We start from the raw sequence: 20,856 nt of genomic DNA on the forward strand, positions 1-20,856 counted from the left end.
CCAGTAAATTATGCCTCTTGGTATTTTCTAGTTTGTTGAAGGCACCATTCAATAAAGTCACCAGTTTCCTCAGATGCAGTGAGATCCCTGGGGCTGAGCTTTCCCCACCCAAGGTGGAAGTGACTCTCACCCTGCGGGGGATGGAGAATTGCTCTCCCGACCCCGGTAACTGTTGTATGAGAGAACAATGCATTGCAGTGTACTTTCAACAGAGGAGAAAGCATCAAGAGAATTTGACACAGGTGGATTGTAACCTCCTTCCGGCTCTGAATGCCTTCTGCCTTGCTTAAGTGGGACCTTCGCCACCTAAACTTGGGATTCATTCAGTCCTGCAGATTACTTGTAACTCCTGCAGATTACTTTTAACTTGTAACTTGTAAGTCTAAACAGCTCCAGTGCTTCCCTTGACCTTCATGAAGTTTCTTAAAGAGTCTGGAGGCACAAGGCAATTGTCAAGCAAAACAACGGAAGGTAAAACTTGGGGAACTGACCCTCCTCAGGAGATGACACTTCACTCCTATTTGCAAGCAGAGAGAACCCCTGCCCTATTCTTTTCAGTATATGTTGATTACACCATTTTACTAGGGATTCTTGAATGACCGATGCAGGAATTAAGCATTAGAGTTTATAAGAATTAAGTACAATATGGAAATAAATTCACCTCCTATTACTTTCTAGGGTTGTTCAGAAGACCTATCCAACACAATGGCATAGGATGGTAATCCCTGATACGTGGGAGCTCGTTTCACATCCAGGGGTGGGGGTGTGGGGGAAACCCATCATACAGACTTTATTTGTAGACCTTTCATTCTAAAATTACAAGATTTCTTTGACTGTGCATTCCCCTTAGGATCTGGTCATATTTTGAGACACTGGATATACAGATTGCTTCCTGAAGTTATGGGAAGCTGGCAAGACATCCAAAAAACAGAGCACAGCACACAGTGGCTTGTGTCTGGAAAGGGGCGATATCGGAGTTGTTAAACCTGGGCATCCTGCTACAACTGCAGGACTTCTAGCTTTGTTACAAGATGACTCTGAACACTTGTGGACACAATCTATGTAATGGAGAGATCAGTTATTTCACTGATCAATCGTGCTGCTTCTTTACAGTGAACAGGGCTGAAATTTATTTTTTAATTCTACAGTTATTGTACATCTTCCCCAGATGCTCTCCCCCCCACACACACACAAAGATGTTGGGACAATTTTTGCATGGATTAGGTATTTATAGGGATATTGTTGGTTTTGTTTTCTAACAAGTATATTTTAAAAACTGGGTTATGACAAGCAGTTTGTGTGTATGTAGGGGGTAGTGTCCAAGTGGTACAGAAATGTAACACATTTGCATAATCTATTTTCCAGTTTGCTTGAATATGTTCAAAAAATAAGGTGACTGGTTGGATGGTGGCTTCAGATTATTGTGAATGCTTGTTCACATCACAGAGCAACTAGGACAGCGTTGTGCAAATGGCAGTCACCTCTCAGGAGAGGAGGAGGACAAGAATAGCAAATGATGTTGCAAAGTGAAGTCTGAGATGGATTAGCAGGAGCGGGAAGCTTCTGTGGGACCTATGGGCCCCTGCCTAGCTTCAGGCAATGCTGCAATACTCAAAGTGAGGAAGTAAAATTCACTCAACATGGAAAGAAAGCCACTACTGACAAACCAGATGACACTAGAACTGGTAGGTTGGTTTTTAATCAACAGAAAGACTACATAATGTGTAACATTAGTCACAAAATAATCTATAGGTACACTGATGTATCCCTATACCAAATCCTGCACAGTCAGTAACCTGTCTCCCATATTATCGATCATATCTCCCAGGTAAAAATGCACCCTGAGCTTGTTTGCGCATTATAAGTGAAGCGACAACATGGAATTGTATCCATCATAAAATGCTACGAAACTTCATTAAACAAGCATCTCCCTCAAACAGATCATCTTCACTTCAGCTGACTGCATGATAAAGGTGCCCACCACCCAGCACACAGGCCTAGTTGTTATCGTTAAAGCAAAGTCAGTCACACAACAAATCTGTGAGGGAAGAGAGAGAAGAAGGATTTCCAATCCTGTCTCAAATTCAAAAGTAAAACACATCTAAGTTCTTTGAGGCTTTGACTGTAATGTATTCTAGATTCGCCTAGCACACTGGGACCCAACCTCGTGGTGGCCTACCACAACATAAAAGGTAATTAAAGCAAATAATAACCAATAGACATGTCTGTTAAAAAATATTATTTCTTCTTCTAAGTGTTCAGCCTTAGAGCCTCTGGGAATAGGGGTGGGGGTGAAACAGCCTGGTACTAAACTGAAAGCAACCATCATCTAACCAAGGCCAGGCTATGGCCCTTAGCTGTGCTAAAAACAACACATGCACCCAGCCAAGACAGCGATTTCCTCATTCAAATGAAAAACAGCAAGTACAAAGCCTAAGATGGAGACTTATGAAGTCATCTCTCAGGACTGGAGATCAAACTGATGTTGACTGCACAAGGTTGAGCTGCTAGTTAAACCTTGAAGTGGACAGGAAAAGCAAGGGCTAAAATAAACAGACATCTCTCTCTCACACACACACACACAAACACACACACAACCCCCCTAACAGAAGACACCATATCGTGTGGCAGTGATTTAAGTCAGGAGCAGTAGAACCACACCACCCTCTTGGCAACGCACTCACGGCAGGATCTTTAGTACAGCACGAAAACGGCACGCCACAGCGCTCTCGACTCGCGTTGGAATCCGTGCAATTGAAGTAAATATTGAGGTTCCAGTCATCAGCTCCGAAGGCGCCACAGCACTGCCACTAGAGCAAACACACAAGAATGAGAACACTCTGACTCTGCACGTGAATGAATATCAGCACCAACACCACACATGGGGAGATTAGAGGGTATCTGGCAATGAAGAAAAATCAAAATTCACTCCCAGTCCCATCCTGGAAAGTGGTTCTTAAATTACTGTTACAATAACTCCCTGTTAAGGACTGTATGCATTGTATGCGGACAGAACCCACCCACTAAGGGCCAAATGTCTCAAGTAACTGAATCTTCAGTACGATACACCAAAGAGCCAGACAATCAGCTGCTGTATGTGGACATGTCTCCACTGGAAGCCAAGACAGCGGCTTTGATTTACACCGGTTGAGGATCTGGTCCAGTGTTAATCTATATTAATTTTAAATTGAACTGAGCATGTACAAAAAGCGTTTGACAGTGCCAGTCAACGTCCCTCTTTCACATATATGGCACAGCACGTACAGCAGCAGAGCGAGCTTTCTCCACAGGGCCTTCAGCTGTTACCTCCTCTAGGGCTGAGAAGGCAGTTTGGTTTCCATACTCAGTTCACCTTCGGTATCTCTGCGGAGATTGCTTGCTAACAAGGAATCCAGTTATGATGGCAGTTTTTATTACGTGGACACCCGTTCACTAGAAATTGCACGGAGAGCCTTTCATTTCGCAGCAGACAAAGATTTGTGGCCACCACCAAGCTAGGTCAGATCCAACACAATGTGTAAGGCTCTGCGCATCCCGTCACTTATTCACTCTCTCGAGGGGAAAAAACAAAATTATGACCTATTCAAACATGAACATAAATGAATTCATTTTGGTGGGTGGATATCCCTTGGATGGCAGTCAGCTAGCACTCAGGCCCTTCGACACACAGGGCCAAATTCAAAGGTGATGTGTAAGGATGCAGGCTCATAAGTTGAAGTGCCAGGAGAGAGGAGTGTAGCAAGAAAGAGCTAAAGAGCATAAGAATGGGGTGCTCAGCATAGGCCATTCCCTGCTTCGTTTACTTCTTCAGACAGCTCCTTGGTGTGTAACTTACACCCACTTTGATTTTCTTGCATGTCGGTAAGTGGATACATGTAGGTTTAACTTAACTTGTACCGCCTCACACACCACACTCTAAATTTTACCAACTCTCTCTAAGGCAGAGAGATAGGAGCCATTTGCAGATTTCTCATGAGGAGAACTTCAATAGTGGCCCAATTCCAACTAGGCTAATTACATTCAATAGACTTTAGAATTTCCCCAGCAGTTTCACTTAGATAAGTAATTCTCCTCCTCTTATCCTGAAGCGTGGCATAGAATTCTAGCCCTGCTAACTGGATGTCAAGTCCCATCACAGAACTGACTGTATTTTCAATCAGTCTCAATAAAATAAAAAGCATTGTACGGGTGCTACAACTAGAGACGGGCAAAAATCTTTTCAGTGAATAAAGTAAGTTTGCCCAAAAAATGCATTTTGGGGGCACCAAAATTATTTGCAAATTTGGATAGAATTCAGTTAGTTTCTGTCCCTAGCCCCAATAAACAGTAATTCCAAAAATGCCATTTTGAATTGAGATTTTGTTTTGAAATGTTTTGTTTCAATTTGAACTCAATTTTTTTGGCTTTTCATTTTGTCAAAAACAAAACAAAAAAAACAGGAAAAAAAATACAGTTTCCATTCAAAACTAACTGAATTTTCTTTTGGGTTTTTCATTTCGGCCACTGAACTGAAAAATCACTTAGCTCTAGTTGCAACTCTTACAGTAATGAAATAGTTTAAATCTCCATGAACAATGGAGAAGTCTTCAGAAACTTCTTGTTAGGAAAGCTATGTGGTCTAGTGGCCTAGAGCACAAGAATGGACGTCGGGAACTTGCGATTTCTAATTCTGGATCTACCACAGACTTCCTCAGTGACTTTTAGACAATTCACCTAGCCTTTTACTTCACTTCTCCCATCTATAAAATGGGGTTAATAACTAGCCTGACCTCAAATGTGTCTGTTGTGAGGATTCAGATGTGTCTATAAAAGTGCCATTAAGTAATTGCTACATATATGTGCGAAGCATTCTATTCTAGAGCATTTTTGTGGCTACTTGCAAAAGCCAACAGACGAGAAGTAAAAGTAGAAAAAGTCTTCCTTTAAAGTGTGAACTTTGTTTTAAAGTGAAGGAGTCCAACTTACATATTCCTGTGTGAAGTCTATAAGGTTTTGCAAATCAATGTCATCTCTGTATGCTCTGATGTTATTGTTTATAAAGAAATACAGCTGGTCTTTGATCCAGTCTTTGAAAACAAATGCCAGAACACCAGCAGTGAGCTCCAGGAAGAAAATAATTCCCAGGAATACAGAAAACTATGAGGAAGAAGAGAAAAAAATATTAGAAGAAAAGGACTATTTTGCCTCTGTGGCTAAAGGCTTATTTTCCAAGGCTTACAAATAATCAGAATTTTAATGACCTGAAACTGGATGTTTTGTCAGTTTCAGCAGGCTTATTAACACATGCTCAATGTACTCCTACCCACAGGAAACTATTTTAAAAACGTTATTCATAACCAGCTGATAGCACAGTTCTGTCTGGCCCTTAAAGACCAACATTTTCAAAGTTGGGTGCCGAAAGTTGGACACCTCAGCCGGGATTTTCAAAAGGACCCAAGGCAGTTAGGTGTGAATGTAAATGGGACACCCTTAGGCCCTCCCCTCTGATAATATGATAATAAATCCATATTTAGGTACCTACATTTTCAAAGGTGTTGAGCAGCCAATGGTACCACTGAAAATCAGTTCACTTCTTTGGGTGCCAAAAATTAGGTGCAGAAATCAATCTACTGGCACCTAGGTCTGTATAGTTTGGCCTAAGGAAGCATTTAAAGCAAACACTGGTAACAGCAGAAATTAATTAATGACTAAGTTACAAAGGAATGTCTGTGGAATTACTCATTATAATCACATTAAAACCAAGTAAGTTCATTACGATTAATGCAAATGTAAATGCAGTGAATGCCAAAGGCATTACTAATGACATGCCACTTTCTCTGGAGTTTAAAAAATTCCACATGATCTGGATATATTACAACTCTCTCCATTTTGCAACTGTGCCTGTGATTCTCATTTTAGTATTTTTTTTTGTTTGTTCATTCAAATGCATTTTTAATTTTTCCTGCAGCTACTGACTAGGAAGCTATTGGCAGATGTGTTCATTTTAGAGGAGTTCAGAGAAGCAAAGGAAGGAAGGAACAAGAAAGTTACTTTAATTTTCTAGCAACACACAAGTAAATTGGAACTAGCTCAGGCTACTTTATAGAAAGGCCTTGAGAACAGTAACTAAGAACCACCTCCTCCCTCTATACAGCACTTCCAACCCGGGAGCCAAACATGGCACTGGGAAGTAGTTGTTTAGCAGGAAGCTTTTTCATGTACCTTTAACAGTTTATGGTGATGATGGCGTAGATTGGACGACAGCTTGCCAGGAGCCAAAAGGGTGAATGGGGATCACACTAAACTTGTGTAAAACAGACTAGCCTGCAGTCACACATCTTTAACTTGAAGATATGCCCCACAGGGAGTGTGGTTTCCAAAAGACAGACAAACCAGGCTGCTCAGCTCAAGATGGCGCATTGGCTGCTGGGACCTGCCTGCAGTCCCTTTCATGACTAATAGTCCAGGCCAAGGGAGACTCTGAGCAGTGCCATCATTAAGCAGTACAGGGCTGTGTTGAATTAGTCTGAGTTGTACAGAGCCAGGGATATCTACAGGGTCCCAGGACCTCAATAAATAATCCCCTATATAACTCAATATTGTCTCTTCTGTACCATGAGCAACACCATGGGGCCTGCACTCCCACACCAACGATCATGTGGGCCACATTTGCTAGAGTATTCACAGCCCCCCACGTTACACAGGCATCTCATTATGGGCTTTCAAAGCTCAATACGTACACTATTAAAGTAGGTTCTCTCCTTTAGTGAGAGAAAGGCCACGCATTAGATTGGATCCTTATAAAAGGCATATGCTTTGCATTATGGCTCTTAACAGGATTGCATCACGCAAGTTAAAGCCCAAAAACATAAGCAATTTGAATTACAGCTCTTTAATAGCTTCATTGTTTAAAGATAGGGAAAAACTGACTTAGTAGAGAAATACAACACACTTGTGTCAAATATCCCCAAGGGCATTTTACGAGACCGCCACAGTTAAGCAACAACATAGGACATGGTTTAACTTATGTAATTGATGAATCCAGAAATTGCCAAGGTTACTTACGAACTTGAGAAGGAAGGTATTTTCTCGCAAAGCTCCAATGCATCCTGCAAATCCCAAAATGAACATGACTCCTCCTACCACAAGGAAGAGCCAAACTGGATCAAAGCCTCCCAGGTCAGTAATGGACGAGATATTGGACAGCACTCCCTGGGAAAAAAAACAATGCCAAGGAATAACAGATGTGTCTGGCCTTTTATTGTGCAATGAGTCTGCTTTTGCTTTTCCTTTAAAATACAGAGAACAACATCAAATGAATGTTCTTCGGCATGTATCAAAGAGCAAAATTAATAAGCTCTTGGATGCACAGCAGATGAAAAGATGGACATTTCCTTTCAATTCACTGTATGCACTGAAACAATAAGATACAGTGTGAACAACAAAATGCGCAGAGTGTATCATGCCACATACAGCTATGTGGGATTAAATTGCCAGGAGGTCAAAGTAGCTAATGGGGTGGGAGGAAGATTAGTCTATTTTTGTTAGCTATTGTGAACAACATTTATGTGCTTTATATTTTGGAGTAGCAAGTTAAGTTCTTACATAAACAACACAATTACAAATGTTATGGTCTAAAAAGCCATCAAAGGCAACAGCTGACATTTCTTTAATTTGGTTTTAAATGCAGAAAGTGGATACTACTCAGACATAGGAAGCAAGTTCCTCAGTTGTGGGCAGTAGTTATTATGGGCCCTTCCTCCTAAAGATTTTAGGTTATATCTTGGGCAGACTAGATAGCCGGCCAATTCAGACCTCAGTTAGTAGTAGTGACAAAACCTCTGCTGAGTAAGCGGAGAGCAGCTGGTGACTCAATAGTTAGCAATAAAACTTGGCAATTAATTTAGAATCTCTTAGGGATTTTAAATCAGGGGTGATGTGTCACATTATTCAAACATAAGAGCTGTGATATGGCTCGTTGAAAACAGGATATGCAGTGTTCCTGACAGAACAACCTGAAATAACCAGCCTGCATGCCATCTCCAGCTATGGAGCAGAACTCAGGTGGATTGTGATGACAGCAGCATTCCTGAGAAGGCATTATTTTGTTTTTTCTTAAATGCTCTGGGACAGATTCTGGCTGATCTTGAGATGTGCAAGGATGAGGAGAGAATGCAGGGAGCCCTTTCCCTATTCTTGCAAGCCTGCACTAAGACTATCAGGATTCTGGTGCTAACTTAGAGACCATAAGATGGCCGGAAAAGTGCTATGGTCTCGTACCATTCCTCCTTTCATACCACCTGGGAAAAGACTGCATATTAGAGGACAGGAACAACAACAAAGACATGATGCAACCCAGGGCTGGAGTACATGCTAGAACCCAATAGCATGGATGTCATCCTCCTGGGACAGATCTCTCTCCTTCCTACCATCCTCCTGCCTGGACACACACATTATCACCTGTCCCATTTTATTTATTTAATTTATATTTATATTTATACAGACATAGGATAGGCCTACGTTTGGAGCTGGGGGAATGATGCCCAGGTCAAGTACACATACTCACTGTGACCTAGGCACCCCTGTGTTCACACCATACCCCCTACTGCAATGGTACTTGTAGACAATGTGTTTTTTTGAAATATTATTTGAAAACAAATGACACACTGGTTAGTAATATCATTGTGAAATGTATGTGACAATGCTGCGTGTGGAATTATGGACACTCACTTTAAAGGGCTTTAAAGTCTGTGACTAAAAGGTGTTTAAACCAGGTATGTCAGGGGGAGTTGATAAACAGGTCTTTTCAAGACAAAGGGAAGAGGCCAACACCTCAAACCATGTGTGGCCAAATTCAACGGGCTGTTCATTCATAGTGGAGGTTGCAGGAAGAGAACATTTACATTGTAAAATTGCAGCAGGATGCATCACATTGGAATACACCAACAGACACCTTAATCAGGATGGAGTCGATCCCCTGGAAGAAACAGGAGACTGACCCCCAGGGGATCAATTTGACCCTTGAAATGAAATGCAAACTTTGATATGTAAGGACACGCAGAAAGACTCCAGATCATCCTTCAGCTGAGGAGACAAGGACTCTGTGGTGATCCTGGCTAAGAATCAGTCGGCTATTGCTGGAAAAGGAAGATTAGTGATGAAACTATCTTGAATAAAGACTGTAGCTTGTTAAGTTACGTCATAGCCATCAGAAAGTGTATTTTTACTTTTATTTGTTTGTAACCATCTCTATCTTTGTTCCTACTACTTGGTGTCATTTAACCTAAGTCATTGTATTAATAAAACAAGTTTATTTTTATTATAAACCAACTCAGTCCTGTGTTTGAAGGGAAGGGTGTGTTTACCACTTATGTTACTAATAAGCTGTAATCCACTGATTCTTTTAAAAAGAGCAGCAAACTTAATATCTTCTGTGAGTGTCCTGTGGCGGGCTGTGCCTTGCCAAGAAACATCTCTGTGGAGCATGGGCGCTAGAGTTTGAAGGTCATTGCCTGCTAAGCAAGGTTTGGGGCGGGAGAGCCTTGGGCTGTTTACTGGTGAGGAAGACAGACCAGTGTGGCAGGGAGCGGACACAGTCTCTAATCTCCTGCCTAGCTCACGCTTGCCAAGGCAGGATGTAACAGTGGCTCACAGCACTGGGTACCCCCCAGCAGAATGTTATACTTGCACTAGCTCTCATCAAGCAAGCGTGGTAAAAGTACTAGCATAGCCATGGTAGTATGGGCAGCAGCGAGCGGCAGCATGGTCTGGCTGCCCTGAGCACAAACCCACCGGGACCCTATGGGTAGGTATACGGGGCAGGTAACCCATGCCACCACTCATTACTCCCCATGCTACCACAGCTACACTAGTATTTTTAGCTAAACTAGCATGAGAATGTCTACTCGAGCTGGGAATCACACCCCAGCTCCAAGTGAAGTTGTAGCCATAGTGCTAGTCTTTTTGTCAGTCACTAGGAAGACCAAAATAGACTTAATGGCGTAATATTACAGAATAATGCCGACAGTCGTCCTGGTCTGAAACAGGCTGGTTGGTGTGCAAGCTGAAACAACCATCGTCAGTCCTTGGCATTTCCAGCAAGTTATAGAAAGCATACCACTAGGCTTGCTTCTAACTCTTATTATGTACATCCTACAAAGGAGGCACTGCAACAGCTCTATGGATATGCCTGAAATGTAACAAGAAAACAACAGACAGATCCATGAAAAAGTCTAGCCTTGGAGGTACATGTGACGTTGCACTCTATATGGTTTTATAAAAATATGCCGATGAGTGTGACTCTAATGTAACTGGAATATGCTTCATGCAAAAGGTCTCTGGTAAGGTATCATTACAAAGCTTATAGTCTACTGAGTGTGGTCATCCAATTTGTATAAATGTATCACTCTTGTATCTAAAACTAGAAATATGAAATATAACACGGAGGTCCTATTGTAATTATGCAAAGTGTGGGCCATTAATGATGGCTTGGAATCTTGATGGCTCCCATTAACCAGGACAATTGGCTGTAAATGGCTCTGGTTACTTGTAAGTCTTCCTGTATACCTGTGTGCTGGCAAGTGGGTAATGAAGTCTTACAGTGACATATGATCATGTCACCTGAACTGGAATCCATTTTTAACCTGGTGCTTTTCCATTTAGAAGGAGGGGTAGGAACCCAAAGAGGGACAAAGGATTCCCGCCTTGTGCAAAAGATATAAGGGGGTGGAACAGAACAAAGGGGGCGGCAGTCATGAGAAATCCCCTAGCTACCACTTGAGCTGGAACAAGGGCTGTACCAGGGGAAAGGTCTGGGCCCAGACTAGAAAGGAGTCTAGTCTGTGAAAGAAGCTTATGGGAACATCTCTGAGGATGAGGTTTCATCTGTAATCAGCTTCTTACTGTTTTAGGCTTAGACTTGCATGTTTTTGTTTTATTTTGCTTGGTAATTTACTTTGTTCTTTCTGTTATTACTTGGAACCACTTAAATCCTACTTTTTATATTTAATAAAATCACTTTTTGCTTATTAATTAACCCAGAGCAAGTATTAATACCTGTGGAAGCAAACAGCTGTGCATCTCTCTCTATCAGTGTTATAGAGGGCAGACAATTTACGAGTTTATCCTGTAGAAGCTTTATACAGAGTAAAACAGATTTAATTGGGGTTTGGATCCCATTGGGAACTGGGTATCTGGGTGCTAGAGACAGGAGCACTTCTTAAGCTGTTTTCAGTTAAGCCTGCAGCTTTTGGGGAACATGGTTCAGACCTGGGTCTGTGTTTGCAGCAGGCTAGCGTGTCTGGCTCAACAAGGCAGGGTACAGAAGTCCCAAGATGCCAAGGAAAACAGGCTCAGAGGTAGTCTCAGCACATCAGGTGGCAGTCCCAATGTGGTCTCCTGTGACCCAACCAGCCATAGGTCAGGAAACAGACCCTTTGCTCTAGGAATAAAAGGAAAGTTCTGCATGATAAAACAATGACCTACCCAAGTTCTGCACATACACATTTTCCACAGTTTCCTTAAGGACCTATAGTAACTAGAGTGTTAAAGGAAACTCTGCCTTAAAAAGAAAAACTACATATAGTCTTGTGTTACAATAGCTCTTTTTATATATATATACACACACACACACACATATATATATATACACACACACACACACATATATATATATACACACACACACACACATATATATATATACACACACACACACACACACAGATCCCAGATGACATCTTAACACACACTAGTTCTGGGGAGCGCTAACGTGGGAGATGGAGCATGGGTGTTCTCAACATTTTCTTTTTTTAAATAAAAACTACCATTGAAAGGGTGAACATTGTTATTTAATGGCACGTACTTTTTTTAATCTGATGTCGTAAGAGACTTTGGGCTTATTTAAAATCAAACCACCACAACATTCAAATCCTATGGAGATGGTCTCAGCCAAATTCTACTCTGACTTACAATATGTAAATCGGGAGTATTTCTAGTGACTTCAGTGGAGTTACTCCAGATTTACACTCACAGAAGTGAGAACAAGATATACCCCTCTGTGATCATTTTATAGCATACAAGGCTCAGTCATGCCCCCACTAAAGGCAGCGGAAACAGAACCCAGCTAAATAAAGCTCATATGTATTTGCATTCTTTTCATAATCTGTACTGACCCCTAAGGACACAAAGCTAGATGCCTTTCTGGATCTTCTGGTTTAGCAGGGTTCATAAGAGGCCAGAGCTCAAAATGCTGGTCACCTAAGATCTATAATACTGTAGCTCTAATTTGCCCTAGTCTCTGTTCTTTTCCTCGCCTGTTATAGAAGGAGAGCATATACAAGGCGAGACTCCTCAGAGTAACCAATTTCTAACCTGTATTGAGCCAGAGACAGAAGCAGCATTACCTGCTAATGTATATTGTCCCTTTACACACCAGTTTTGCCTGCCCACTTTTGGTCATCACCAGCCTTGAATGGGTAACATTGAACTATGCCTCAGGACAGAGGAGCTCTGTGGAGCACATGCTATATAATTTGCTCTCATGTTCTTCTGTACGGTTGGATCATTTTCTCTCTCGCTATACACAGAAGCTCCAGTTACCGATATCCTGGAGATACACAACTCAGGATATACAACACAGAAAGAGGTTTTGGCAATAAAACAACAGCTTTTAGTCTGAATGATAAACATGGTTTATAAATGATACACAAGAGGTTTGTTGTTAAACCTAAAGATATTCTCAGGTACTTTGACAGCAGACTCTTTCATGATGAAATACGGTGTAGGCTATCTTACAGCCCTCTCCTTTCCTGGACAGTTTGAAATAAACTCTTAAGATCCTTAGTGGTACAGTATTTACAAGTATATTCTGTTTGAAATAGTGGGGCAATGACTGGAGCATATTATTCCATTTCAAATGGTTGAAAAGGATTGGAAGGACCACCTCATAGGAATGTCGATATATCTTTTCTATCCACACATCTGCCTGTCTGTTTTAGGGTTTTCGACAGTGCCTGTCACCATAATATTCAAGCACTTCTGTGGATTTAATGGGTTATTTATGAGAGAAATTAGGAAGAGCTGTGAAGAGCCTAGCACTGACCAGCACTGTCTTCACCATATCTTTAGCTGAATGTTGGAGGAGGAGTGGTGTTGTTTTTTTTAAGAGGGTAGAGCAGAGAACAGAGAATCAATGAGTACTGTGTTCTAATCCTGGCTCTTTACTGATTTGCTGTGCGACCTTGAACCAGTCACTTAATATTCTCCATTTATTCAATAAATCTACCTCACAGGGGAGACAAACATTTGTAAAGAGCTTTAAATCCTTGTATTATGTAAATATGAAGTATCCTTTCCTGCAGCATGAGTAACAATAATCTACTCTGTTCTTTTTATTTCTGGCTGGTCAAGTCAGTACTATTGATATCTTAGATGTGAAAAGAAGGGGATGCAGTTTTTCCCCTGACAATGCTATTGTATTTCTATCCTGCACGTGCACTGTTCAGATGTTTGCATAATATTTGCCAGGAACCAGTTCATTTCTGCAAAATCACGTTTTTTAATATTTTCCCCCTCTCACAATGGCTTTGGTCCAGGGATATGTTGTAGTCCCGAAGGAGACTGAATAGGATATGTTCCCTGGCTGATCTTCAACTCAGCTGTTTGCAATATTCATCCACCCTCTTAATGGTCTGCAGTAGGTTAGAGTTCCTGGTTAACTACTTAACATCTACATGTGCCCCGAGCCAATTCCGGTCCGAATTTGCTTCTGCTGCTGAGGCGAGATGGAGATGGGGGAAGAGAAGAGAAAATAAGAAACTGGAGTGAAATCAACATAATGAAGTTATGAAAAGCCCTTTATTTCTCACTATGCATTCAATTTCAGAGCACGAGGGTACAGGGGATGTGCGCATGCAATGGGAAAGACTGATCTCATCCCTACCCCACTCCAAATGGAAAAACTAAGCACTAATTCCATGGAGATGCAGCAGAAAGAAACAGAAGGAGCCATCCCCTTCCACAAGCATGGGGGAGAAATGCGTAAGGCGGCAATACATGCAGAAAAGGTGTTGGTGGTGCATCCCTCAAGGCGGAGAGGTATCAGGTTCCCAAGGCAGCCAAGCACTTCTGCAGCACTGGAGTGCCCTTACTGGGTCACTTTCACCCCTACGGTACTAGAGCAGAGGACTCCTAGATGGTGAGTCAATCTGGGAAGGGAGGCTTCGGATCTGTCCCAGACCTGCCAGTTGTCTTGCAGCTCCTTTTAATGTCTCTCTCTCCAGCCCACCACTGTAATCTCAAACACAGCTCAGGGGAGAGGAAATCTGGCCTTTTAAGCAGGAGTTGAAAGGGTTCCTCACCACACTGCACATGCACTGTTTGCCTGCTCCTTTCCCAGCCAGAAGGGAGCAAGGAGGAAGTAGATGCTCAAGAGCCCAGGGAGGGCCCATCCCCACCCATCACTCCTCCCAACCCCAGGCCTCCAACCCCCACTGATTTAACTGTCCCTGTGACACAGTACAGAGAAGAATGCAGAGACCAGTGAGAAGGGACAGCACCAAGGGGAAGACACAGGGAAATAAAACTACATCCCATGCCTTGCGGGCTTCACAGGAAAAGATTTGGAGGAGGAACCACCCTCTCGCACTGCATCAGAGGGAAAATTTTAGGGGTGGTCTGACAGATCCCCTCTCAGGGAAAAGAGAAGAACTAGACCAGTGATGCTCAGACTGAGACTCGGGAGCCGTAAGTGGCTCTTTAACGCGTCTCCTGCGGCGCTTTGCAGCACATTATCATTAAAACGCTGTGTGATTTAATTATTAACCAATCTAAGTTAATAACCAGTCAGGATGCCTTTACTACGTTATTAACCTATTGTATGTAGTTGATAAAATAATAATACTTGGTCAGTCATTTTGCGGTGAGAATAATATATATTAAAAAAATAGCAAATGAACCAATGAATTCACTCTACTTTGGCTCTTTTGGGTAATGTTGATCATTAATTTGGCTCCTGCACCACTGAAGTCTGAGTATCACTGAACCAGGGGAAGTGGTAGTGGAGGTGGTCAGAGGAAAAGAAAAAGATTAAAATACAGAATCATCTGGAGCATAGTCTCCTTTGCAAACTGTGGGCTGATCTCTCACACCCTGCCCATGCAAATGACTAGGAATCTCTGACTAACACATATATTTGGAGGGTGATGAGAAATGAAAGTATTTTCAATCACATTATTGCTTTATAATGGGGAAAATGTGTCTATTTCGATACACATAAATCATTAAAAATTTCACATTCTTGTGCATTTGAGTAAGCGTAGGGGAGAGAACAACAGTAATTTAAATGTGCCAAATCTGTTTCATTCCAAAATTTAGGCTCTGAAAACTGGAGCACATGTGGGGGGTGTTTGCACAATTTACGTTTCCATAATTTTTGTTACATTCATGTTGGAAACACAAAAACAACAGTAACAGCAGCAGCATTTCACTAGTTACTTGGAACGGGAGGGAAACAAATGGGAGTTTAGTCTAGTTTCCTTGTCATAAAGGAGTGGAGTTCACAAAGTAAACTAAGAGCACAAACAGAGAAAAGTACAATGAGATTTTTAAAATCCATTCAGATTGAAAAGCTTCAGGTGTTCTAACACGAGCTTGGACATTAAAAATTATTTTGACAGTGCCCTTTTAGGCACCAAATTCTAAATGATGAGTCACATAATTGAAATTATTCACACCACCACCCGATATAAAATCCAGAAATGTGCAAGAGCAGAGAGTGCGCTTTGTGTTTTGCCCAATTTGCATGCAGCCCCAGGGATATGCACAAGATTCAAATTTCCAAACAAGGATTCAAACAAGCACTTGCTGAAAGTGGGTATCTACAGTCTCATGGCACAATTAACGCATCTTTCCTTCCTCATCTTTTATCTTCACTGGGATAAAGCAAAGGAAGGAAAGATCTTTCCTCAAAAATCTCCAAAAGAAAAATTCAGCAGTAAAACCAGGGTGACCGGGTGGAGAGAGGTGAACTTAGTCTTTAAGAATTCTCTCTCTCTTTCGGGTTCATTGCCTCCTTATTTCTCACAGCTCTCTTTCAGGTTCATGATTTAGGATGCTAATTTTTCCACTTTTTGTTTAGGCCTCGCCGACTGCCTGTCAAACCAGTTAACATTCACTGTCTGACAAGTGAGTTCTATTACTCCCCGAAAGGCTGCAAGGAAGGTACTGAGACTATGTAGGGAATTATTTTCTTTTAAAATGTTGTTTGTCTTCAAGTCTCCTTTAGAAACAACTGGGGGCTTCGGAAGGGATGTGAAACCACAATGCGTTCCCCACACCCACACCGCATTTGGAATCCACATAGGGACCACCACTAGAAGAACTACAGTGCATTCCTCACACCTGGCAGTAAATAAGGCTGCAATTAAATGTGCATTATTTTATTACAGCCAACCTTGGCTAGTGATATCACCCAACTTCTGGTACACTATCTGGTACTCTACTTCCTGTCATTCTGAAAAGGCTTTGAGATGTGGCAAGTTTGACTAGAGAAATGATCAGAGTGTGTGTAAAGATAACATTTAACTGGAAAGAAATTCAAATGACCACAGAAGGAAGGGTTGGATTTGCATCCCCAAAATCACAACTTACAGCAGCACAGTGATCTCTTAAGCTCCAACTGTGCAAAAACTTAAGTCCGTACATAACGGTACACAGGAGCAGTGCCGTGGAAATCCGTGTCAGCGCAGACTGTAAACTCTGTGGGAAAGATACTCTCACACTAGGTGCCTATACTGCACCCAGAACAACAAGGCCTCAGCCCTAGCTGGGGCCTTTGCATGATACCACAGTAAACATAAACAGTCTTCCTAAAGCACAAGGTGGGTGAGGCAATGTCTTTTATTGGATCATCTTCTGTATAGAAGATATTGCCTCATCTCTCTCTAATATCCTGGGACCAACAAGGCTACAACACACCGCAAACGATTCCTGAAGCACCACGCTTTCCCAAGCATGCACTCATAATGCCTGCTGAAGTCAGTGGTTTCCAGTGCACGTGTCTGAGCGAAGAATCTGGTCCTAGGACAGCAACATTTTTATTTATTCGTTTATGGAAACAAGTCCTACAGCCAAGACTGTCCAAACTGGCATGTACCTCCTCTCGCTTTGCTTTTATGGTTTTGTTTTTGTTTTTTTAAACTCGGTTCTTCAAATCTATTGGTTGTTTTAAAATGAATTCATGATATTAAGTTTCTGCATCTCAAGTAAAATGCTTGCTGCAGTTTCTGGCTATTCATAATTTTTAACTGGATACATTTCTCCATGAAGAGACTAATCCAGTCTCACACTAATGATCTATATTGAAGACCTAATGAATTCTTATTCTGACAGAACAACCCTTTTATGTTAGGACTCTAGGCTAAGGCCACAATTATAATAATGGAAAAATCATTTTTGCTGCTTCAGAAAATGCTAAAAGAACTTTATAAAAAAAAGCTTAACTGGGAAGCCATTTCAAAATTAAGCAATTACTACTAATTTATGCCTCAAACCCACAAAGACAAAAGGACATACTTTGCTTAACACACAGAGTAGCTCAATTTAATTCAATTAGAATACTAGTAGTAGGTAAAGCTAAGCATGTGATTACATCTTTGCAGGCTTGGGGCCCTACCACAATACAGACTTTCATAATGCACTTCAATGCCCGTTCAAAGCCACCTAAAATGAGATCCTGTTTTAAATTGTCTGTATTCAGCAGGAAAACACATGGAATGATTAGAAGGCTCCAACTGACTGACTTGCTTCCAAGATAGGCAAATTCATTCTGAATATATAGTGCAAAAGCTGAGCCAGAGACTGGATTTCCAATGTATTATTTCTGTGTTTGTTCAGCCCCACCTATGAGCTTAGTAGTGAACATAATATCAATACTTAACACTAACGTGGTGCTTTTCCTCCTCAATGCACTTTACAAACATTATCTAATTAATTCTCACAATATTCTTGTTGTCATAGGTATTTATTATTAATAAGAACAAAAGGGGAAGAAAACAGTTTTAATTATTTTGGTCTTTTACCTTGTTGCGAACCTACCTCTTTACCCAGGATTCTGACACACATTGATTTGTTTTGTACCTTCTAGTCTGGCACTGCCTTTCCTTCTCACTTTCCATCCCCAAGCAGTCTCCCAAATTTGGGCCCAGCCCTGCAAACCTTTAATCACATGAGTTAATAGGCCTATCTCTGAGAGGATAAGAGTTACCGCATCAGTTGCGCAATTCTAGTGCACATTCTAATTTTTTTATTTTTAAAGATAACTGAAGGGACACTATAGCTCAGTCTTGTGCTTATTTTTTTGTAAGCGTGTAAACTAATTTAAGCCACAGCTACTAGTAGTATTGTAAATTCAGAGGCAAAAACAGAAAAACTCACTTTCATTTGGTTTGCCTCCCTTTATGAGAGTACGCTATCATACCAACATTGCCTACCATTGAGAGCTCTGTGCTGTACTTTCCATGTATGCGCTGCAGTGGCTATTCTGTGTGCATCTGTCAGTTGAGCTTTCTCGCCAAAGCAGCCTCCCGAAAGATGCCAAGGTCTCCTTCTAGGTGAGGCAAGCTAAAGTTTCATTTGACAATGGGTCTGATTTTCTCTCCAGTATGGAAAGTGTGTGAATGGGTAGTGTGTGTAATATATAGCTCGTCAATCGGTCACTAACAAAAAAAACTGAGTTTATGTTATATTCAACTTACTTTTTCATTCCATGCCCACAATCCAATTCCAAGAAATGCTATGCCCAGAAACTGAAAGAAACAAGAGGAAATTCGGGTAAGAACTGTGAATTGACTGTTACAAACATTTCATATATCAATTGCCCCTTCATCTTCACCCCTCTGTCTGGGAACCTCTGTACCTCTGACAGTCATGTCAAGATTTTTCCTGTGCTGTCGGCGTCCGAATACAACAGCTTTTCCTACAATTCCACAATTAAAGGTAGAGAATGAAAGGCTGCTTTCCTGGCACAGCAAACAGCCAGAGAATAGCAGGATAAGGGGGAAGATCCCTAAAGCGGCACCGCCAGCTTAATGCTTTCCCACATACACATCTCAGACGCCATGAACGTCACCTCCCCAACCACTCCACAAACCAGCTCAAAGAAATATCTCCCAAGCCTCACATAAGCCAAGATCTGCAGCAGGACAACACAACATACCATCCTCATTTTGCCAGTCAGCTGTACAGAGCTGCTTTCCTTGTGACGCACAATAAGAGAAATTCGGCTAGAAGGAGGAAGCACTAAAATACATATTCATTACCAGATATAGTTATGTTGCCCACATAATGGCCTATCAATGGGTACATTTTTAGACGAGAACTATCAGAAAAAACTACTAAAAATAATCCTAAAATAAACCTAAAACAAACATAATTTTATTGCTTTCTATTTATTGGTTGCTTTCATATTTCACAACAAACAAGCTACTTCAGTAGGCCATGCAGCCAATAATACACCATTTCTTTGCATATCTCAGAATGGCACAGCATATTTTAAAACTATTGATCTCTCTCTCTCTGCATTCAGAAAACATTCAATAAATTAAATTAATACATGACTCAATCTTGCATTCCCAAAATATGCACTTGTTTCCTTTCTCAAGTAGAACTTGCAGAGCTGAGCTATACTTGTGGTTTTGGTTCAAAGAGTTTTGCAAAAACTTTCTTCCAGTCTTGCTTCACATGATTGAAACACCTTTGAAGTTCTGGGTTTGTACTAACGCCAGAACTAAAGTCTATTGAGACAGATGAGGTTTTATAGAATACTAACTCAAACCACAAAATTGGTTCAAGTTAATGGAAACTGAGTCAAGGCTGACAAATTTTGAGTGACTATTTACCACTGATTACATCACAATCTTCATGACTTCAGGGGACAGTTGCCCATCTAGGGAATTCCTTGTTCCATGGCTTATCTTCAGTACTGTATATGCCCATAAGATTAACAAGTGCTGTGTTGCTTTAGGATTGTGTAACAGTCAAAAAGTTGAGGCTTTAATATAAACAAACACACACAAAACAACAGCCAATAACCAATGAGCAAAAGAACTACTTAGAAATAACAATTCCAGGGACAATGAGTTGTAATCACTACAATCACTCCTCTCTGGCAATAGGAAAATGTTGTTTTACTCATGTTCTATGGTTTCCAGGCATATTACTAGTTCAGCTGAAGTGTATGTTTGGCTGCTATCGCCCAGCGATACATGCATACCAGCTTCTTTGGTCATCCAGGAGACTCCAGAATGACCCTGAAGCCTGCACCGCTTCTCACATATCCCATTGGCCGGGAACGGCGAACTGCGGCCACTGGGAGCTGCAGGGGGCTGAGCCTGCAGACGATCAATGAAAACAAAATGTCTCGCGGTCCACCAGCAGATTACCCCGAGGCCGCGTGCCAAAGGTTGCCAACCCCTGCATTAAAGTTATTGATATAACTCCCTCACATGACAGCTATTAAACTCTGACTTTATTTGTAAATGTAATTCTCATGCTAGGAGTCAGTCTATTTGACCTCTGTGCAATGGCTGGAGGCCGACATCAGGAGATCCCTGTAAATGTGGGTGGGGCCCCAAAGGGAATTCACCCATAAGAAACACACACAGCTACCTCTCAACAAAAGTAAGGAAGGGGAAGGCTACAATAAAAGCAAAACAGAACAAAAACCGCAAGGATCAACTAATTACAGTTGCAATACAGAATGAAAACAGGAAGGAAGTATAGGTCCAAGTTAAAATGAGGGAACCAGAGGGCACACAGAGACTGCTCAGAGAAAGCACCTGAGCAATCAGGGGACGCTGGCTGGATATATGATCTAAG

The 20,856-nt window shown here is 41.5% G+C and overlaps 1 protein-coding gene across 4 annotated transcripts in view; it reads right to left on the minus strand.

Moving 5' to 3' along the window:
* The window catches only part of TSPAN5 (tetraspanin 5), a 111,748-nt gene that overhangs the window by 3,903 nt on the left and 86,989 nt on the right, over positions 1–20,856 (minus strand). For all 4 annotated transcript variants that reach the window (XM_074950658.1, XM_074950657.1, XM_074950655.1 and 1 more), the window contains 4 exons: positions 18,735–18,785; positions 7,045–7,191; positions 4,966–5,136; positions 2,685–2,810 (listed from right to left, as the gene is read on the minus strand). In XM_074950658.1, the coding sequence (XP_074806759.1) occupies positions 2,685–2,810; positions 4,966–5,136; positions 7,045–7,191; positions 18,735–18,785 (495 nt within the window). The remainder of the gene's footprint in view (positions 1–2,684; positions 2,811–4,965; positions 5,137–7,044; positions 7,192–18,734; positions 18,786–20,856) is intronic.

Source organism: Natator depressus, chromosome 4, assembly GCF_965152275.1.
Source record: "Natator depressus isolate rNatDep1 chromosome 4, rNatDep2.hap1, whole genome shotgun sequence".
Taxonomy (NCBI): domain Eukaryota; kingdom Metazoa; phylum Chordata; order Testudines; family Cheloniidae; genus Natator; species Natator depressus.